General features: G+C 38.7%; 1 protein-coding gene across 1 annotated transcript in view; it reads left to right on the forward strand.

Annotated features, from left to right (window-relative positions):
* The first annotated feature begins 490 nt into the window (after positions 1–490).
* The window catches only part of LOC118805887 (glutamate receptor ionotropic, NMDA 2B), a 126,583-nt gene continuing 107,638 nt past the window's right edge, over positions 491–19,435 (forward strand). Inside the window, exons 1-3 of the mRNA XM_036567029.1 lie at positions 491–602; positions 16,185–16,284; positions 16,923–17,046. Of these exons, the coding sequence (XP_036422922.1) occupies positions 17,020–17,046 (27 nt within the window). The 5' untranslated portion in view covers positions 491–602; positions 16,185–16,284; positions 16,923–17,019. The remainder of the gene's footprint in view (positions 603–16,184; positions 16,285–16,922; positions 17,047–19,435) is intronic.

Here is a 19,435-nt window from a genome sequence, read left to right on the forward strand (position 1 = left end):
CCACTAAGCACATTAGTGACGTCTGAGGTGGTGAGAGAGTTTTAGAGAGAGAGTTAGTGTGTAAGTACAAAAAAGATTAACTTGCGATTTAAATGAGTTGTGATGAGACACAGAGTAATTAATTTTATACAGATACACACACACACACACACTGATCTGACCAAAAAACTGACTTTAAAGACGTTTAAAGACGTGTGTGTGTGTGATTGTGCTGGAGTGTGTGTGTGACTCATACACAGATGTAGTCAGATACACATTTCACTAACTGGAGCACACTGGCACACACACACATCCATCTCCCAGTGTGTGAGTGTGTGTGTGTCTGTTGCTGTGAGAAAAGCGGATATTCCTCCTCACTCTGGACTCACACTGGACTGAGGATACACACTGACCGGATGCTTCTGCTCATTTTTCCTTCTATGGACCTAGTGTATGTGTGTGTGTGTGTTTTTGACCAGCTGCTGCCCAATGACTGTTGACCTTTGACCCCAACGCTCTCCCTGCTCTTTTTTAGAGTGAAGCTGATTTTGATCATTTTTCTAAAGCTGGAGTCTTTCCTTTTACCATGTTGAGTGTCCAGCTACGCCAACTTCAGTGAAAAGGTGAGTAAAGTCATTTTTTATAATAATAATAATAATCTTTATTTATAACGTCTTTATAATGCAGTTTTTGTTTTAGTTACAATATCTATAAGTGCTTTACACAAAGAAATAGCAAAACATTGGAAAGAAAAAATATTACAGTTAAAAATGCAAAGTAGAAAAATGAAAGAACTATGAATTATAGACTATGAAAAGGAATGCAGTACACTAAGAATATATTGGCTCAAACAAATATGTTTTTAATCTGGATTTAAAAGCACCTATCAAGTTTACATCTGGAACACTATTCTATGTAAGAAACTGATCTTCCACCAATTGAGCTGCAAAAAGATTATCAACATGTATAGGAATATTATACTAACAGTAAATCTCTGTGTGAGTAAAGAAAAGAAGGGACTATTTTGACTGCATACATTAATAATAATGTAACAACAACAACAACAACAATAATAATAATAATAATAATAATAATAATGCTAATAGTGTTTGATAAAGTTCATCTTGTAAATAGATTGCAGGTAAAAGTACTTCATATTGGATTTATGTAAGGTTTTAGCATTGCTTATAGGCATTAACTAGCTAATAGTGTTTTATGGTAGTGTACAGCAGTGGTTCTGAAACCAGTCCCTATGTGTTACAGACCGTCTGAGGGCCCCCGAGGACCAGTTTGAGAACCACTGGTGTAGAACAGCTGTATACACCTGTGTATGTGTGTGTGTGTGTGTTTGTGTGCGTGTGTGCTTGTGCATGATGTCTATTATTACACCCACTCTTGTATGCTTCCTGCTCGGTTCTAGAGTCTTTGATAAATTAATACTGGTTGTGTATGCGTGTGTGTTTGTGTTTGTGTGTGTGTGTGTGTGTGGTTGGGGTCAGTGCTGGCTATTAATCTGAAACTGTACACTGCCAGTATGCTCTACGCCTCTTATACCTTCACCTCTACCAACAATGCTCTGGAGTTTAGGACTAGACAGGTTCAGGACAATTTTTTAATGTATAAGATGGAGTCAGGCTCTTGATTGTTTTCTAATGAGAGATTTTTTCAATGCAGTAAATTAATTTTTATTCAAATAAATATGCTTATGACAGTTCTTCACACACCTACGCTGTGTTGCGTGCTCTCTCTTTTTCTAGTATAGTCTACTCAGAGACCACCCATAATTTATTTAATTTCCAGTCAAAACAGCTATTAAATACAAATAAATCAGCAGAAAACATATATTTAACATAAAATTGCATAGAAGCCTCAAAAACTACATCTAATATCATTTTTTTCAGCATTTAGCATGTTCATTCTTTGCCTTTATTACAGCTTCCATTCTTTTCAGAAGACTCTCAGTAAGTTTCTTAAAGAAATCTGCAGGGATTTTTATACATACCTCCAAAGTTCAGTCTTAGAAGTTGGTTGAATTTTCTGCTTGCAAACCCAAACATATTCAGTGATGTTGAGGTCTGGGCTCTGGGATGGACAGTCCACCGATCTGAGAACACCAGCAGATTCTTTGTTTGATTTGCAGATTCTCTTTGTTTTTGTCTATTTGCTTTTCTCAGTAACAGCTTCTTGACAGCTATACATACTATCAGACTCGTAGCACTAAGTTGTCTTCTCCCAGTGGAAGGATAGACAGAAATACCTCTAGATTTTTTCAGATCTGAAGCAAGAGTACAGCTTGATTTTCTCCACTCTCTCAAAAATAAAAGCTTTAATGCTGTTTTTCTGATGGTGAAAGTTTTGGCGGTCTGCAAGGTCTTGCATGGTTGTCAGCAGTCCCGTTTGATCTAGATCTTTAACTTTTTTTTGAACTCCAATTCCAATTGTTTTCTTTTGACTTTCCCCTTTCTTATCAAAGAAAACACCTTAGAAATATCTCCATATATACAGGGATGGGGGAGTAGCGTGCTACTTTTTGTAGTTGGCTACAAATTTTGTAGCTAATAGCTGTAGCCACTACAGTTTTATGAAATGTAGCTAATAGCTGTAGCGCCTACAAATTTTCATGTAGCTATAGCGAAGATTTTCGCTACAATTTCGCTACAGGCTTCAGACAATCCGCGTAAAATGAACCATAGAGCACGGTAGTTAACTGGGCTGGTGGTGAATGTGCAATCCTGACTGAGCCGCGGACAGTTCGAGCAAACGGTCACGCGCTGATCACCCCTTTCTAGTAGGCTTAGCTCAGGGGTCACAACCGAAATGTTAAGAAGAGCCATTTTGTCCTTTCAACAATAATGAAACCACCTTGGGAGCCACAACATTTTATGTCCGTTTTACCATCACTGTTGTAAGTATGTCTCAGTATGTGCTGATATGCTAGTTCATGCTAAAAATTAAATGAACAGTAACTCAGACTTAGTTTGCTCTGCTTTAACCTTTAGCTCAGTTATAGCCGCTTTTCCTGCACGTCAGGAAACTTTTCCACGAGTTTCTTGTAAAATGTCCGTGAATGTTCGACTTTTTGCGAGGCTGAAGTCGCTTCTTGTTCTGCTTCTCGTTCGAATTGTCCCTTTCCACCTTAAATAGTGCCTGAGGCGCCAGACTGTACTGCTGCGCCATTTAAGGTGTAACGGGAAAATTAGAACGGGATGCAGGAGAAAGAGAAGCGACTTCAGCTTCCTAAATTATTGCAGATTACCGTTGTTGCCGCAGCAGTACGGAGCCCCTAAGGAGCCGTGGTTTAAAAAAAAAGTTAATGACATTGCGTTCCCTCGCAAAATATATGCTTGTCAGACAGCAAGCAAACGTAGGACCAGCGGTGCCCAACGACATTGCTTACATTAGAGCTTTGTTTTTAGCATCGCTAACGTTGAAAACTGTTTTCCCAGTTTCGCCAGTCTATGCTGAGTTTATTCAGCAATTGTTCTCTGCAGTGTCTGTAAATGTAGCTTTTACTGTACGAGGACACGATCTCAGTTTCCGTTTGCGCTCACTAACAGCATAATTATGTTTGATTTTGAGAAGCGACACTATGTCTTTATATTTAAATACAAGATAAGCGTAAATTCAATGAGCTGCTCCACCTCTGAGCTTAAGCAAAACACAGCTTTTGCAAGCGATTGCAAACCGTTTGCATCGTAATGCGAAACATTTGGGAGGGAACGCATATTTTTTGCGAGGGACGGCAAAACATTTGCGAGGGAATGCATATATCGTTTGCAAGGGAACGCAAGACATTTGCGAGGGAACGCAATGTCATTAACCTTTTTTTTTTAACCACGGCCCCTTAGGGGCTCCGTCCAACAGCTCTGTAGCAGTGGAGAGATTATTCAGCTGCGTAGGCCTGATTCTCACCCCAAACAGAGCCAGGGTCACTGATGAGAATTTTGAGGCTGAAGTGTTGCTTAAGTTTAACAAAGGACTCTGAATGTCATGTTTGTATATCTTGCTGAAATGTTCAAATTGGAGCGGTTTTATTTAAACAGTTGACAATTCTTTGCACAAAGTTGTATACAGTTATTTTTGTTGATTTTTGTTAGGAAAAACCTGGAATGATTGACTTTGCCTTTACTTAGTCTAATTTCTTTGTTGGATATCACACCTTTTCAATTGTATGTTTCTTTCTGGCACATGATTAAATGCAGTGTCTTGTTCACACTGTCAGTTGGGCTTGTTGGTGTGTCAGGTGGAGATTCACAAACATTCTGACAATTGCGCTTTGAAAGTAGCTAAAAGTAGTGCACTACTTTTCAGAAAGTAGCTAAAAAGTAGCCACTACCTTTTCTGGACAAGGAGCTAAATTGTAGATAGCTACAACTTTTGGGAAAGTAGCTAACTACTAATTTTTCAGTAGCTGTCCCAACCTTGCATGTATATGACAAGCCTGCCGAATGGTTTTGGTAACTGTTGGTCATTGGCAAAATAAAACAGGCTGAGGTTGGGTTTTTAGCAGTTACTAGTCGAGCCTGACCAGGTTGAAATTGCAGGTACAGGTCGGGTTCGGGCTGCAATTTCACAGCTGTGTAGTTCTCTAGTGAGAGTGTGTGTTTATCATAGCAACTTTCTGGTGTGTATTTGTCTGTAGTTCAGTCTGCAGAGACAGTGCATTAGCACACACACCCTCTCTTCTTTGGCTAGGTCAGGTACCAGTGTGCACACATACACACTTGCACGGTCAGGTAGCTCCACTTAAGGAAAGTGGGGCGCCCCACATGCCCCGCCCACCGCAGCTCTGTACCCCACATACACACCAGCCTCTCGACTAAATATATCACACACATTCTACATCTCTCCAACATAACCCACTTTGCCATCCAAAGGCACACACACAAGTTGTAGACTTTTATATCATTGTAGGGACTGTCGCTTACCAAAACCCGAATCTGTCGCTTTCCAAAACCTGAGTCATGACTCTAGACAAAGCTCCAATCTTTAACCTTTCCTAACTGAAAACCATAGCTGCAATTTAAAAAAAAAGAAAATCTTACACATCTAGCGATGCACCAAAATGAAAAATGCTGGGCCGACAACTGATTATTTAGCAAAAACATTAACCAGTACAGTTATTGATACAGATAGTTTGTTTGTCCTTCTTCCTTAAGTTGTACATTTAAAGAAGCTATCTCACATTGCCAGCTGTGGGCAGAGAAACATAGCATACAGGTCAGACTTACTACTGACCTCCACATGTGCAGTGTGAAGCTAATGTTTGTCTGGTAGAGAACCTTAAAAGAAATAACTCCTGCTTGTCTTTAGGTGCCCTAAAAATTTATGCTGCATCTACACTGCTCCAGTGCATCAACGGGCATGAATGCATCCTCCTTTTGCCACATACAAATGTTTCATGCGTTGACCAGCAGACACGAATCACACAAACAACATCTGCCTCCTGATTAGGTAGACGCGCTGTTTTAGCCAGATTAATTTGCATAAAGTTCATCTCTGCTCAACTTTTTGATGGGATACACCCCCTCAAACTCAATGTGCTAGACCCATCATGCACCGCATGGACTATGTCGGACATAACCAGCACTTCTTCCCATTGAAGATGAATGGTAAATGTTGTAGTGCACTGCTGCATTGGAGCAATGTGTTAAAGTTAACCTGAAATCAAAACTGACCTTGTTAGTTCATGTGCCTGCTCATGTTAAGCACAATTCACCATATGACCTCCCCCTACTACCACCCCATGTATCATTGAACAAAAATGCTCAGCTAGCTCAGAAACCCTCCCTGAAACAGCGTTTCACTTGGAAATACATCACAGAACAGAAGGAAAATGTGTTTCTCATTCAAAGCTGATCATCTAGCATGTTCGAATCCATCAGTCTTAGAGTAATGCTTTTAGGTTTTGTGTTGCGCGGGTTGTGTGCTTTTGTGAAGGATGAGCATTAGCGTTTTCCGGGAATGAAATGTAGACAATTTAGCTTAGGTTTTTTAGTTTAGTTAGTTTGCAACCACGTGAAATTCTAACAGCTTGCATACAGTCGTTTTGCTAACATTTTAGCATACAGTAAAGTAGTTCCACATGGCATTGAACCCACTTCACATTGAGAGCCCCATGGCCCAGTGAAATTTTTGTGATTGACAGAAAAGAATTAGTGCTGACTAATAACATATCATTGTTTTGCATTTGCTAATACTGATTGTTAACCAATACGTTGATGTCTCACTGCAATTTTCCAACTTAAGCTAATGTAGCTAACAATGATTAATGATAGATTGATGATTAATTATATGCCAGCAAATAGCTAGCATGTCTAATTCATTACATAGTTGCCTCAAAGTCTGTGTATTCTCAAAACGACTTACTCATGTGGTTTCTGACACTGTATGACAGCATTAAAATGGTCAAAATTTCTGTTTTTTAAGGTGGCTCCTACTACTGTTTTAGCTATGCTACGTACTTTTGTTCATGTATATGGATACCAGTATATCATTCCTTGGTGACCCAAAAGCTGAGTTTGTCTTTTTTTTTCCTCCCTCATAGACACTGGCAGTTAGGGGTAGGGGAAAAAAACGATTCTTAGATGCATCGCGATGTGGACTTGAACGATTCTGAATCGATTCACAAATGTCAAAAATCGATTTTCTAAATATTTAATTTATAACGTAATAACGCGAAAGGCGGAACTTGGAAGTGGGTAAGTGCAGCGCCCGAACAGTCTGTGACGGCACACAACAAAAACACTACTGGATGAGTGAGAAATCCGACCGGCAGCCTCTGCGTTAAAAGCCAGGTTAGATCAGGAATCACAACCCAAATGTTAAGAAGAGCCATTTTGTCCTTTCAACAAAAATCAAACCACCTTGGGAGCCACAACATTTAATGTCTCAGTATGTGCGGCACCATTTAAGGTGGAACAAGAAAATTCATCTTTGTATCTTTTTACTGTTTGACAGTCTCTCGTTGCAGATTTAACTTGCCAGGAAACCAACTGTGCTGCTTATAAATGCGAATAACGCATCGTTGCTATGTGACCTGAAGTCTGCATGGCAATTCTCAGTCGTTGCGAAACAGGGCTTTCGCTCAATGTTGCACACGTCACGTCTTGAAGATATTTTGCTGACACAGCGACACCCCTTTCTCTACAATGAGACCAAAACCAAAGTTATAAAGTCACCAAAAACGGGTAGGACGGCTGTAACGCGCTGCGTGGACATCCGTTGCCACTGGATCTTATTTCACCGTAACTGCGCATTTTATCGCAGATGAGTGGCAGCTCATGTGCTCCAAAGGCAGTGAATGAGAGCCTTCCGGTTCACTTGCCACATCACTTCCATTTGATTTATTAATAAAAGATATTGGAAGTAAATTCATTATGGATCATTACAAATACTTTACAACTACCACGTCCTCACACAGTGAGAAAATAGAAATGATGTATAGAAAAAAAAAAGATGCATCGAGATGCATCGATAATCGTTTTAGAATTGCATCGCAGCCCTCTGAATCATAATCAAATCGAATCGTGAGGTGCCTAGAGATTCCCACCCCTACTGGCAGTATATTCCCACAAGGTCATTGTGCTGATATTATATTCCTTACGGAATAAAACTCATATACACACACTCTCTTTCTCTCACACATACACACACTTGCTGGTTTTAATACATCCGCAGTAGTGAAGGCCACTGTCCTTAAATTGATTTCGGTAATTAGAGATTACTGCTGGCTGCTTGGTGCGAGGCTGTAATTTTCTCAGGCTGGTTTGTGGAGGATCAGCCGGCTGCGGGTGTCACTGACCTGGGGTCAGAGAGAGGCAGCCAGAAAATACAGCCTCCATAATTTACATTAAAGTGGTAGTTCAGTCAAAAATCAAATGTATACAATTACTTCACCCCAAATGCAGTTGATCTGACAAGCCAGATTTTGTGTGTAAAATTTGCTTCTTCAGTTTTGTGTCAGAGCTATGAGGCTAATGCAGCTACAAGTAATTTAAGCTTATGCCTCACCAGTTAGCATAATGCCAATGTATGCCTAGATCTTTACACACTTTCCACAAACTGTCAAGTTGTTAAGTAATCTCAAAGCCACTTGCCTGGTTTCTAACACTGTATGACATAGTATTATCTAAAAACTTGAACAAAAGTATGTCGGATAGCTAATTCCAGTAGTATCTATAAGCTTGCATTACCTGTTAGCTACCTTAACCTCATAGCTGTAGGGCAAAACAAAAGAAGCAAGTTTTGGACACATGTCTATAAGCTGCTGTGGGTAGAAAAGCAAACTGGAGACTATAACTGGGTAAAATGTGTATGAATTAGAACAGTTAACTAATGCTTCCAGTATCTGCTGCCTTGGATTAGCATTAGGGCTGGGAGTTGATTACAGAAGAGTTGATTCTCCAATTTTAGACATTTAGGGATCGAGAGTTGACTCCAAAGCGAGTTTTCCACACGGAGTGTGAAATATACTCCTGTCACTATCTAGGCCGCCTGTCTGCACATCTACATCTTTCCACAACAGACATATCAGTAGACTGGCTGTGTTTTACTTTGGACAAAGTGTAAAACAAAGTAAAATGTCAAATAAGAAAAAATGTAATATAAATTGCCCTACAATCAATTTGCTTGTATATCTACGGTAAAAACAATAGGCTTACAGAAAGGTTCTGCTTTGCTGTATCGCTTTTATGCTCCAGGGGCATATTTTGCCACTCTCTAGTGTATAATACTTAATGCATGTAAGAGAGGGTTGTGCACAAACTAACACAGGGAAAATGTAACATGGATATTTTGCTTTTTGTTAAAAAGGATCAAATGGCTGCAATGTAGCACCATTTTAAGGCATATTAACAACTCACAGTAAGAGTTAGCCAAGTTATTGTACAGGTGCTACATGGTGGGGTTAGTTAGAACTCATTAGCTGTGTCTGAAACATTATATCGCTGCCTTTGAAGTGCGTCTCAAATGCAATTCGAGGGTAGGCACCTTTATTACAAAAGCACTGACTTATGAGACAGCACAGGTAGCGAAGCATCAAGCCAGCTGCCTTGTTTCAGACACAGCCGCTGTTACAACAGCAAGTCAAGTCAAGTCAAGAGGCTTTTATTGTCATTCCATCTATGCACAAGTACACAGTGGAGTGAAATTACGTTCCTCCAGGAACAAGGTGCAACATGGAACAAAATAGACGGTACAAAGTGCAAATGTGCAGACGCAAGTGTGCAAAAAATTTAAACTAGAAACAATACAATAAATCCGATAAAACAGACATTAGACACAGTAAAAAGACAGGACAGTGCAGCATCGACATAGCACTCATTTCTGGGCATGAGGTAGTGAGAATAAGGTGCAAAGATTATTTAACGTGCTGTGGTCTGTGAGTATACGCAGTCAGATAACATACGTGAGCACAGCAGTTCCTGAGATAGGATATACACAGTACTTGAGTAAACAATGTGTAAACACAGTGTTAGCAGCAATGTTCCAGATAGTGTAACCTCAACAACCTCCAAAAGTAAATAATGAGAGAAGTCAATTTTGTGTCAATTTTACCAGCATTTTGACTCCGGCTTGTGTTCACACTTATTGCCATCCCGTTTAAGTACTGTTAAATTCCTTTTTGAAATTTAAACTCAATAGAATTGCTGGGTGGAATCAACTTCACTTCACAATCATTTTGAATCAGAATCGGAGCTGACTCCATAGTCAAACAGCCCTAATTAGCATGATTCGCAGCAAAGCAAAGATTTTGTCTGTCTCAGAAACGGAACTGTAGCTGACATTATTGACCCCTACTAATGCTCAGTCTGTATGTGTGTGTGTGTGTGTGTGTGTGTCAGGGCTCAGCAGGGACCATATCACATTAATACCCGTTCAACCTGCCAGACACACACACACACACACACACACACATTCACCTAGAGAGAGGGAGACATGGAGGGGTGATTAGAGAATGGGAGTAGAGTGATAATGTAGGAGAGAGAAGGAGAGTCAGAGAGAGAGAGAGAGAGAGAGAGAAGGAAAACCAGAAAAACAGAGGTGAGGTGGGAGAAAGGCTCAGGGTGCTTTGGTGGATTTGGAGAAGGTGAGAGATAGGTGAGATAAAGTGATAGAGAGACAGAGTGCTGTAGTGTGTTTGGTGTTTCAGTGAGAGCAGAGTGGTGTGATTTTGTACAGGACACAGCCGACTTTTAGAGAATGGTAAAAAATTGGACGCCCAAGGATATGCAGATAGTGTGTGTGTGTGTGTGTGTATGTGCCTGAGCAGAATTGGTGTTTTCAGAGTCATAAATAACTGTCCCTCACTAATCAGCTGCTCTGATGGAGAGGGTCTTCTTATGTACATACAAACATATAAACTGCACATGGACCATTCTAATGAATTAGTTCACATAGTAAAAACAAAACTATTAAAAAACTATTAAATATTCCGACATTAAATATATACAAGAATTATGTTATGATCTATTTAAACCCAAGGCATTAATACAGAAAGTAATAAGCTAAATAGATACAAAATCATCATTTATAGAGTACTTTTTATTGGGAGGTGGCTGTTCCAAATTCTAACACCTAAATTTACATGTTTAAAAATAATAATTATTTTTGCATTTCTTTCAATATTGTTTTTAAAAAAGCTCTTTTTGATTTATATTAAAGTGAAGTTGTAAGTTTTAGTTTTTCCGAGAAAAAAAGATTAATTCAAAAAATGCCGTCCCATGTTTTCATGTCACTACCAAAACACAGAGTTTTATTCAATAGTCGGAACTGATTTTAGCCACACCCCTGCATTTTAGAGCAGGAAATGAGACTGCATCTCTGTCTCTCCTGGCCTCATGGTGAGCAGTTAGATCCTATTGTTTTGAAGTCATTGTGTCCCAAAGTCTGAAAATCAGTGTTTAACCTTAAGAAGACTTGCTCCCAAAACACATATGTTCTACACTTCGGTAAATTTTGTTATGTTTTAATAAAATAGTGTTTGCTAGTCATGTACTGGATAGTGTTTTTGAGTTATGCTTAAAATAAGCTAAAATTATCAGTACTGAAACATTTGGTAATGTTTCAGTAGTGTTATGAATGAAACAATCAGTCATTTATTTTAACCATATAAACATGATTAAAGTATACAGTCATTCAAAGCAATGCATTTTAGTCCAAAGTCCTTTAAAGTCTGTAATGTGTTTTGAACTTTGACTTTTATCTAATCCAGTAGAATGATCCATATACAAATATATATATATATATATATATATAAATGTTCCTGTATCATACATTTTCCTTATATGTTATTGTTTCCCCTTGATGTCTACTTAAGATGTTTGTTTGGTTTCTTCGCCAATGTGATGCTGACGTGGTGCTAGTGTGTTAGTGTGTGTTGTGCTGGTATGAGTGGATCAGACACAGCAGTGCTGCTAGAGTATTTAAACACCACATCCACTCACTGTCCACTCCAACTACTACCTTGTTGCTCCACCTTGCAGATGTAAAGACAGAGACAGTATCTGTTGACTGCACAGTTTGTGTTGGTCATCCTCTAGTCCTTCATCAGTGGTCACAGAATGCTGGTGGCTGGATGTTTTTGGTTGGCGTGCTATTCTCACTCAAGCAGTGACACTGAGGTGTTCAAAACTCCAGCAGCTCTGGTGTGTCTGATCGACTCATACCAGCACAACAAACACCACACACCACCACTACAGTCTCACTGCAGTGCTGAGAATGATCCACAGGACCACCACAGAGCAAATGATATGTGCTCTGTGGTGGTCCTTTGGGGATTCTGACCATTGAAGAACAGGGTGAGAGGGGGCTGACAAAGTATGAAGAAACAGTGCGGTAAGTAGAGCTGAGAAAAGGACAATGAGTGTAGATACAAGGAGGTATAATTAATGAAGTGTTGGGCCAGTTTAGCTTCGGTGCAACAGGACAGGGCTGCTGGAGGCTGTTTTGGCAGTTTAGTGTCTATATATGAATTGCATGTTTTTAAAATTTTAGCACTGTTTGTATGTTACAGCAAACTCTTTATTTGCAAAATTCAGTTTTCCATAATATGGACCTTTAAGTTTATTAACTTTAATGCAATAAAACTAATTTTAGACTGTTTCTACTGGCCATTTATCATGAAATGTTCACCTGTCAGGAGTTCTTATGGTCTATTCTGATTTCTTTACAGCTAAATTGGTGGCTACATTTTTGGGTTAGTTTAAGAAGTAACAGGCAGTTAAGACAATAACATAATTTATGTACTGTTTTACTGAAGCTCACAGTTTGCAAGCTAATTGAATAAATGAAACACATAATGCCAGATGTATGTATGAGCACAGGAGCAGTGCAAAATATATGTTGATGCGACAGCAATATGTGTTCACAATGGCTCTGAATTTAACGTTTGATTTACAATCTGCAGCTTATCATGTAAACTGCACATAGCCTAACCTGCTAATTGCTCGCCTGTGAGGCTGCATGGTTCAAATTCACTTTGACATAAAGGAGCTCTTAAAAAGCTTAAGACGAAAAAAAAAAAGTTGTGTCTTCATTGATAAAGTTTTTTTCCCACCAAATCATTCTACGGGCCTGTTATTTTACTTCTTACTGGGTAAGAAAATAGAGTGTATGAAACATGGATTGCATGGCCATATTGTGGTGACAGTTTTTGTCACCACCACCTATTCTCACATACATACATCTTGTCCTGAGAGAACAGTGTTATTCTGATGAGATTTGTGCCTTTGTCTAACCGCTGTGTCTGATGCCATTGTTAAAGGACGTCTCTCAACATGTCTTTTGAGACTGCCAATTTATGCCTTGTTTTAAAAGGCAAAGGGAAGTCAACGTAAAACTGTCCACCACAAACTGCTCAAATTGTAGAAAATCGAGCAGAATGTGTAATCAGCTGCACATGTTCCACCCTCAGCCCTCTCTCAAATACATAAGCCCAAGGAAGAGAAGCTCATGTTGCGTTTTTTCACGCAACCCATAAACTATGTGATAAGGCTCATATGCCAGTTTTGTGAGCAGAAAGCATCTGATCCACCACACATTTCATAGACAACATCCCCTAATAACACGATTCTTATAGTCTTTAGCATTAATAGCCAAATGTATCATGAGCACAAACACTTCTCTAATAAAGATATGTTTCTGAGTGTACAATATAGAACAGGAGATAGTCTATTATAAATTGCATGTGTATGAAGTAAATGGCCTAAAACCTTAGTAGTTGAAAGCATGTGATTTTGCTCAGCAACCAGCCTAGCAGATTGCTAACTGGCTAACAGGTTTCTCCACTAGTATTTAGATATAGCACAGATGTAATATAATAAAATACTTCATGTTACATGGTTTTCATAAGAGGGAGGGGTTCTCTGCATGTATGACAGTGGTGCGCTTGCGTTGTGCAAATCAGGCAGAGGATGCAGATCGGGTAGAGACAGGGTCAGCTTTGTGCCAAGGCTTGCTGCACAGGCTGCTGTTGTTGCTCAGGGGTGGGGTGACATGGAAAATGCAAGGCAGCATGCACTTTTCGCCCCATTGACTTGTGCTATTCTGGCTTACCTTATATATGATCTTTGGATATAAGTTGAAATGAATACTTAAGGATTACTTAAGGATTCATTGTAAAACTGTAACATACAATTGAATACCTCTGTACTGATTTGACTCTTCTCCACATCTCTGTAGTGGCTATGGCTTTTATACCACTAAACTCTCAAATGTGCATTTGTCTTTGTAAAGAGGGGTTTATGTACTGCAGCCCTACTATAATATCCCTCTCTGTGTAGTTGTGGATGGACTAATCGCTGATACAGTCTAATCAATTCTCAGTCAGTTGCTCTGCTGTTTTTCTTCATTGTACAAATGTGCGAGCAGCACGGTCACTGAATGTATGCTTTTGGCAACAATTTACTGATGTCTTTCCTATAGGTCTAAATACAGCTGTACCTTTAGTCTCTGTTCCTACTGAAACACTAGTCAGCTGAGCAGTCTTTGTGACTGAAGCTCCTGTTCCTGCTGTGTGCCATTAATGAAACCTCTTTCAAAGAGGGTCGAAAATCGAGCTCAACTGGTCCTAATCAGCTATTTCATACATGCCTTAGAGCATAGGATGTTAATTTCTCAGTAGTATCATGCAGTAGACCTATCTGAAAGCATCTGCACTCATTTTGTTTCTCCGCTCATTTATTCAAGTTTTTTCTTTAATTTGTCCCTCTTCTGTATGTATTGTGTACACAGTAGAGCACATATAACTGCACATTCATAAACTGTGAACAGGAGATGCTTATCTTTACTCATTCTGCTTAATTACAACCCCTTTTTTCAGGAGGATTAGGAATCTATTAAATATAAAAACTACAGTCTGTTGCCTTGGAGACGTTGTCAATTATTAATTATCATATATAATTCATCACTTATTTACCTAAAGCTTGGCCTTTGATAACCTAGTCTCTTGTGCTCCATTTGCATACAGTCTGAATATGCAAATGAGCACCTCAGAAAGATTTGCATAGTCTAAGCATAATCAGCATTGCTGGATGTATTTTACCATACGCCTACTCAATGAGCATCTTTCTCTTTCTAAGACACACACACACTCTACCCAGAGGAGGTATTGTGAGACATAGGCTCTATATGAGCAGAATGTATAATTTATCTGGTAGGTCAGCAGAATCAGCATGCACACACTGACACACACACATGCACAAGCAGTGTCTAAGCGTGCTGTCAGATTTGATCCAACATATAGATCCACCCCCCCCCGTTTAGTGCTCTACAGTCAGGGGTGTATTTCACAAGGCAACATTTCTCAGTTAAATTAAATGTGCCATAACTTTTGCACAGGCCACATTTTATGTTTTATTTTTTGCACAATGTCATTAAGATAGCTCTGGCATTAACACAGTAAAGAGTACAAAACACCACTGATTACTGACAGCTATGTTACTACTGTTGTGCAATAGTTGATAGACAGTCATGTTTTATCATTACAAAAGGGAATAAAGTTGACATATCATGGTTGACCATTACGTTCTGGGAGTTGTAAAGGCTGTTACGTCAGCTTTTCTTGTTTTACCCATAGAATCCCTCTGTGTCAGGCACTAAAAGCGGTTTTCTTTTTCAGCCAGCCAGTTTACAGAATGCTCACTGTCTTTGCATTAATGCAATGATTTAACATTAGATATTTAGTACCATTAGATACTATAGTACCATTACCAGTGTGGCTCATCTAGTTTGCCCTAGGACACTGCTAGATTACAGCGCTAGCGTCTACAGACCGGAAAGGTGGTACAACTTCATTCAACAACTAACGTTAGGTTTATGTTATTAAATGTCCAAAGCTGCACAGTGTACCTATTCTGCCATGTTGAAAGCTGTTCATGCCTCATAGGGTGACTGTTCAGAAGACGTGTCACTCCAAAGTGGTAGACCAATAGACAGTGCAGGTGAACATCCTCTTATGAAGTCCATGCTCTATGAAAATGTGCCAAAAATCAGAAGCAAAAGAAAGATTTCAGAAGTAAAAAGCGATTTCAGAGGCAAAAAATGTATCAGCAAAATCAGCAAATGGAAAAAAAAATGAAAGCAAAGCCTGGCAAAGTGAGTAACAGATTACCTGCCACTTAAAACTTCAGCACCTCTAACTAAAACACCTTCCATGTTATCTTTAAAACTGAAAGAACATATGTAGAAGAAGCCATCTTTTCTATGTAATTCAGTTCATTTTATAGCCTGTAGCTCCACTGCAAGACTAAAGAAATGAATTTCAGACACCAGCCATGTCTCTACTGACTGATAACATTTGGGGAAAGAGGTGAAACTGGGTATATTTGATTTTCACTAAACTTCGCTTATCACTTTAAGTTGCAGCTTTACTGAGAAATCTTGCTTTGTGTAAAATCCTGGAAGCAGACGTTTTCTGTGCTGAATTACACTGCATCACGTTCACACACTGATGCGTCTCTGTGTTTGGCATTGATTTATTTCCATAATGCTCAAATGGCCTTCAAATGCGTGCACACACGCACACAGAGGAAAACGAAGGCAGAAATAAATAATTTTCTAATTGATTGAGGTTGATGTATGCTTAAGGACAGTCCAGGCTGGATATGATCCTGTGCTATTAAACTGCCTGTACAGCTTGTCATTATTGATAAGGGCCTGTGTTTGACCCCTCGCTGACCCTCTCTATGCTTCATTTCCCCCAGTAGAACCGCCTCTTTCACTCTCTGCAAGTGACCTGAACTAACCATCACAGCCTTTACACAGCTTCTCTCACTGTGGGACTTCAGCTGCTGTCCATTTCGAGTAGGTAACGTTGATCTCTTAAACACATTAAATGTATTGTTGTCTTTGAATTGTGGCATTAGATAAGGATATTTATCAATACTAGACTATTTATCACAAACAGATATTTTTTAATTTTTCATTTTTTTAGGGTGTAACTATGATCTTCTAATTGTGGCACAGTGCCTTTTATATTAATTTTCTATTTACTTACTTTCCTAATTATTTACTTATTTATTTGAGATTGCTTTGTAGCTTTATTACCATTACAAATATTTAAATAATAGCACAGTGTTAATATGTTTGTTTGTTTTGTGTCTGTATAGTAACTTAATGTATAATACAAACATATAATTTTGTAAATTCTTTTTAATTCTATTGAGAAACCTGTACCAGCCTCCAGATATTCATTTATTCATTCATTCTTGATTGGATAATAGGTTGATTACCATTATTTTTTAATTCTTTTAATTCTTTTGAGGGTGTGTAAACTGATGCTAGTTGCTTGATTAACATAAATTTTATTTGTCTTGAAGATTTTGAAAATTAGTTTCAGTGTCTGCTTCTGACATCTGCAAGGTTTTTATACATTTTTGCAACTGTTAACAGGTAACTCACATCAATCCCTTTGTTTGTGTGTGTGTGTGTTTGTGTGTTAGCTGTTGATGTGTGTGTGCATGTGTGTAGGGTTGTGAGGATATGAGAGGGGGAGTGAATATTCAGGCCCAAACACCATGCTGCTTCTGACATGCAGGGATGAGTGTGTGGCTGGCAGTCAACAAGGTAAGACCTCATTTTCTCTCTGTTTTTCTACTGTGTGCTAAAGCGATAGTTTACACCCCCTTAGCCCACATAGCTAAAAACAGTGTTTATAGCCATAATAGCCAATTTCCGTAGTTTTGTCCACTTTTATAGATAACATTTATAGATATAGTATGTCATAGAGTGTCAGAAAACACATTAAGCAGGTTTATTTGAGAGGGCAATTAAGGGTTAATTCCATCAATATTTTCAAAATTTCTGGTAATTCAGTGGTTAAGATGTAAACGAGGTCGTTCAGAGTGGTTTGATGTGAAATGGTGCATTGTAGAAAAACATAGCAAGTCAGAATTGTTCACTGAGCGGTAGTGATAGGAGCCATACGAAGAGTTTAACCCTGTCAAATTGAGCATCTTGCCGGAAATCCATTCAGAGACTTTGGCCTCATCCACAGGCATTCGGATATTTTCAAAACTGTTGTTTTTTCCACTTTTTTTTTTTAAATCTCTGACCACACCAGTTGCATTTTCAAAAATCTCTACATCCACACAAATACAAAAATGACTCACATGAGCTTGCCAACCCAGTAGGGTTATGATAATACCCCATAAAATTTGATGTCATACTCCTCAAGAAGTTGTATTGTATTTTGTGCATTATAAGTGCACTGCACAAAATGTAGAGTGTGCCGTAAAGCTGTAGCAGAGATTTTCTAACAGTGTGATGGCAGCATATTACAAATACTGTAGATTTTGTTCTGCAGGTGGTCAGATCTTCATAATTTAATATTTCACACAGATTCACAGTTTTTGCTGGAAAATAAAAGCTTACAATGTGAAAGGAAACCCTGCTGCCATAGGGTTGCTTACAGTATAATGGCTACCACCATCTCTGAAACATCTACATCTACATCAGCAGGGCAGCTGAGATTTTCTAGCTTTCCCCCCCTTTTAAATTATAGAGTTGAGATTTATTTCGAATCTGACTTTGGTTAATGATCGTTAAGTCATATCTTTAGAAGCACTGAGGTGTTTTTAATGTTTGCAGTTAAGGTGATGCTCCATTTACAAGGACTGAGCACAGTACATGATGCCTCTGCGCTATAAAAGAGAGAGCCAAATTCAATTATAAACATGATTATAACTCCCAAATCACCCTCAAATTGCTGAACACAGAAATGACTGTCATCAGTCATATTGCACATGTATCATATTGTACACGTTCTACATACTTAATAAATAAAAACAACTAAGCGTTTTCAGTGAACAAAAATGGAAACATTTTTATGTAGGTGGGAGGAAAAAACAAAGTTTCCAAAAATATATGAATACGTGTGGACAGAGCCTTTGACAGTGGACACTTAAACTTGCCACCAGATGAGTTACAGTGGGTGCATGTCTTTGTCAGCCAGAGTGTATGAAAGATGCTCAAAGCATCCTTTATTGTTGGATGTACTGTGATTTTTTTGGGTAAGCATTCAGACTCATTCAGAGCTCAGTTTGGATCAATAAGTGCTTATTATTGTTTTGTTTAACCAGAGTAATGATAAAGCACAACTGCTGTGTGACTTATTCATGTGTTTTTTGTGTTTAAAAACACTGTTTGTGACACAGACTAAAAAAAAATCAATTTATTTTTGGCTTTGTCAGATTTTGTTCCTTGCATATCAAATAAATGCAACAGCATGGGGGAATCATTTGATGATTGACAGAGAAGAACAAACTAAATGGCAGAAATAGCCACTTTTTGCATTGACCTGAAAGGGTTAATGCCTCTAAAATCGACCTCACCGAAAATTATGACACATATAGTTATGGTGGAGAGGTACATGCAGGGTAAGGCAAAATGAACCTTTTTCAGATTCACCAACAGTGTCAGAATTACATTTTTAAAAATCTGGTGGTTTTGAACAGTAAAAACTGGCTACATTTGCACTGTAGCCATCACCAGATAGAAATCTGACTCAGATTCAAAATACTCTGTACAACTGTATAATCTCATTGAATGAGTTGTGCAGAAATGTAGATAAAAGAGTGGAATTACACCTTCAACACCTCAACACATTTGAAGGGAAATGTGTGATTTAGACACACAGCTGCCACAGTGCTAATCAGTGAGGTAAAGCTTCCATTATTTGTTGACTACATTAGCCTTGTAGCTCCTATACAAAAGTGTCTTAACTGACAAACTACATTTGAGGAAAGGGAGTACATTGTGTACACTTACATTTTTCACCAAAGTATCACTTTAACCCAGAGAACAAGAGCATACATCTCTCTGTGTGTGTGTGTGTGTGTGTAGTTTGTGCTGAAGCTCAAGTTACCTCACACTGCCTGAACATTTGTTTCATAACTGCAGCAGATTATGCCACATTTCTACTGCATCTCTACCTTCAGCTATGCATTGTAAAGCT

This window comes from Colossoma macropomum, unplaced genomic scaffold, assembly GCF_904425465.1.
Source record: "Colossoma macropomum unplaced genomic scaffold, Colossoma_macropomum, whole genome shotgun sequence".
Classification (NCBI taxonomy): domain Eukaryota; kingdom Metazoa; phylum Chordata; class Actinopteri; order Characiformes; family Serrasalmidae; genus Colossoma; species Colossoma macropomum.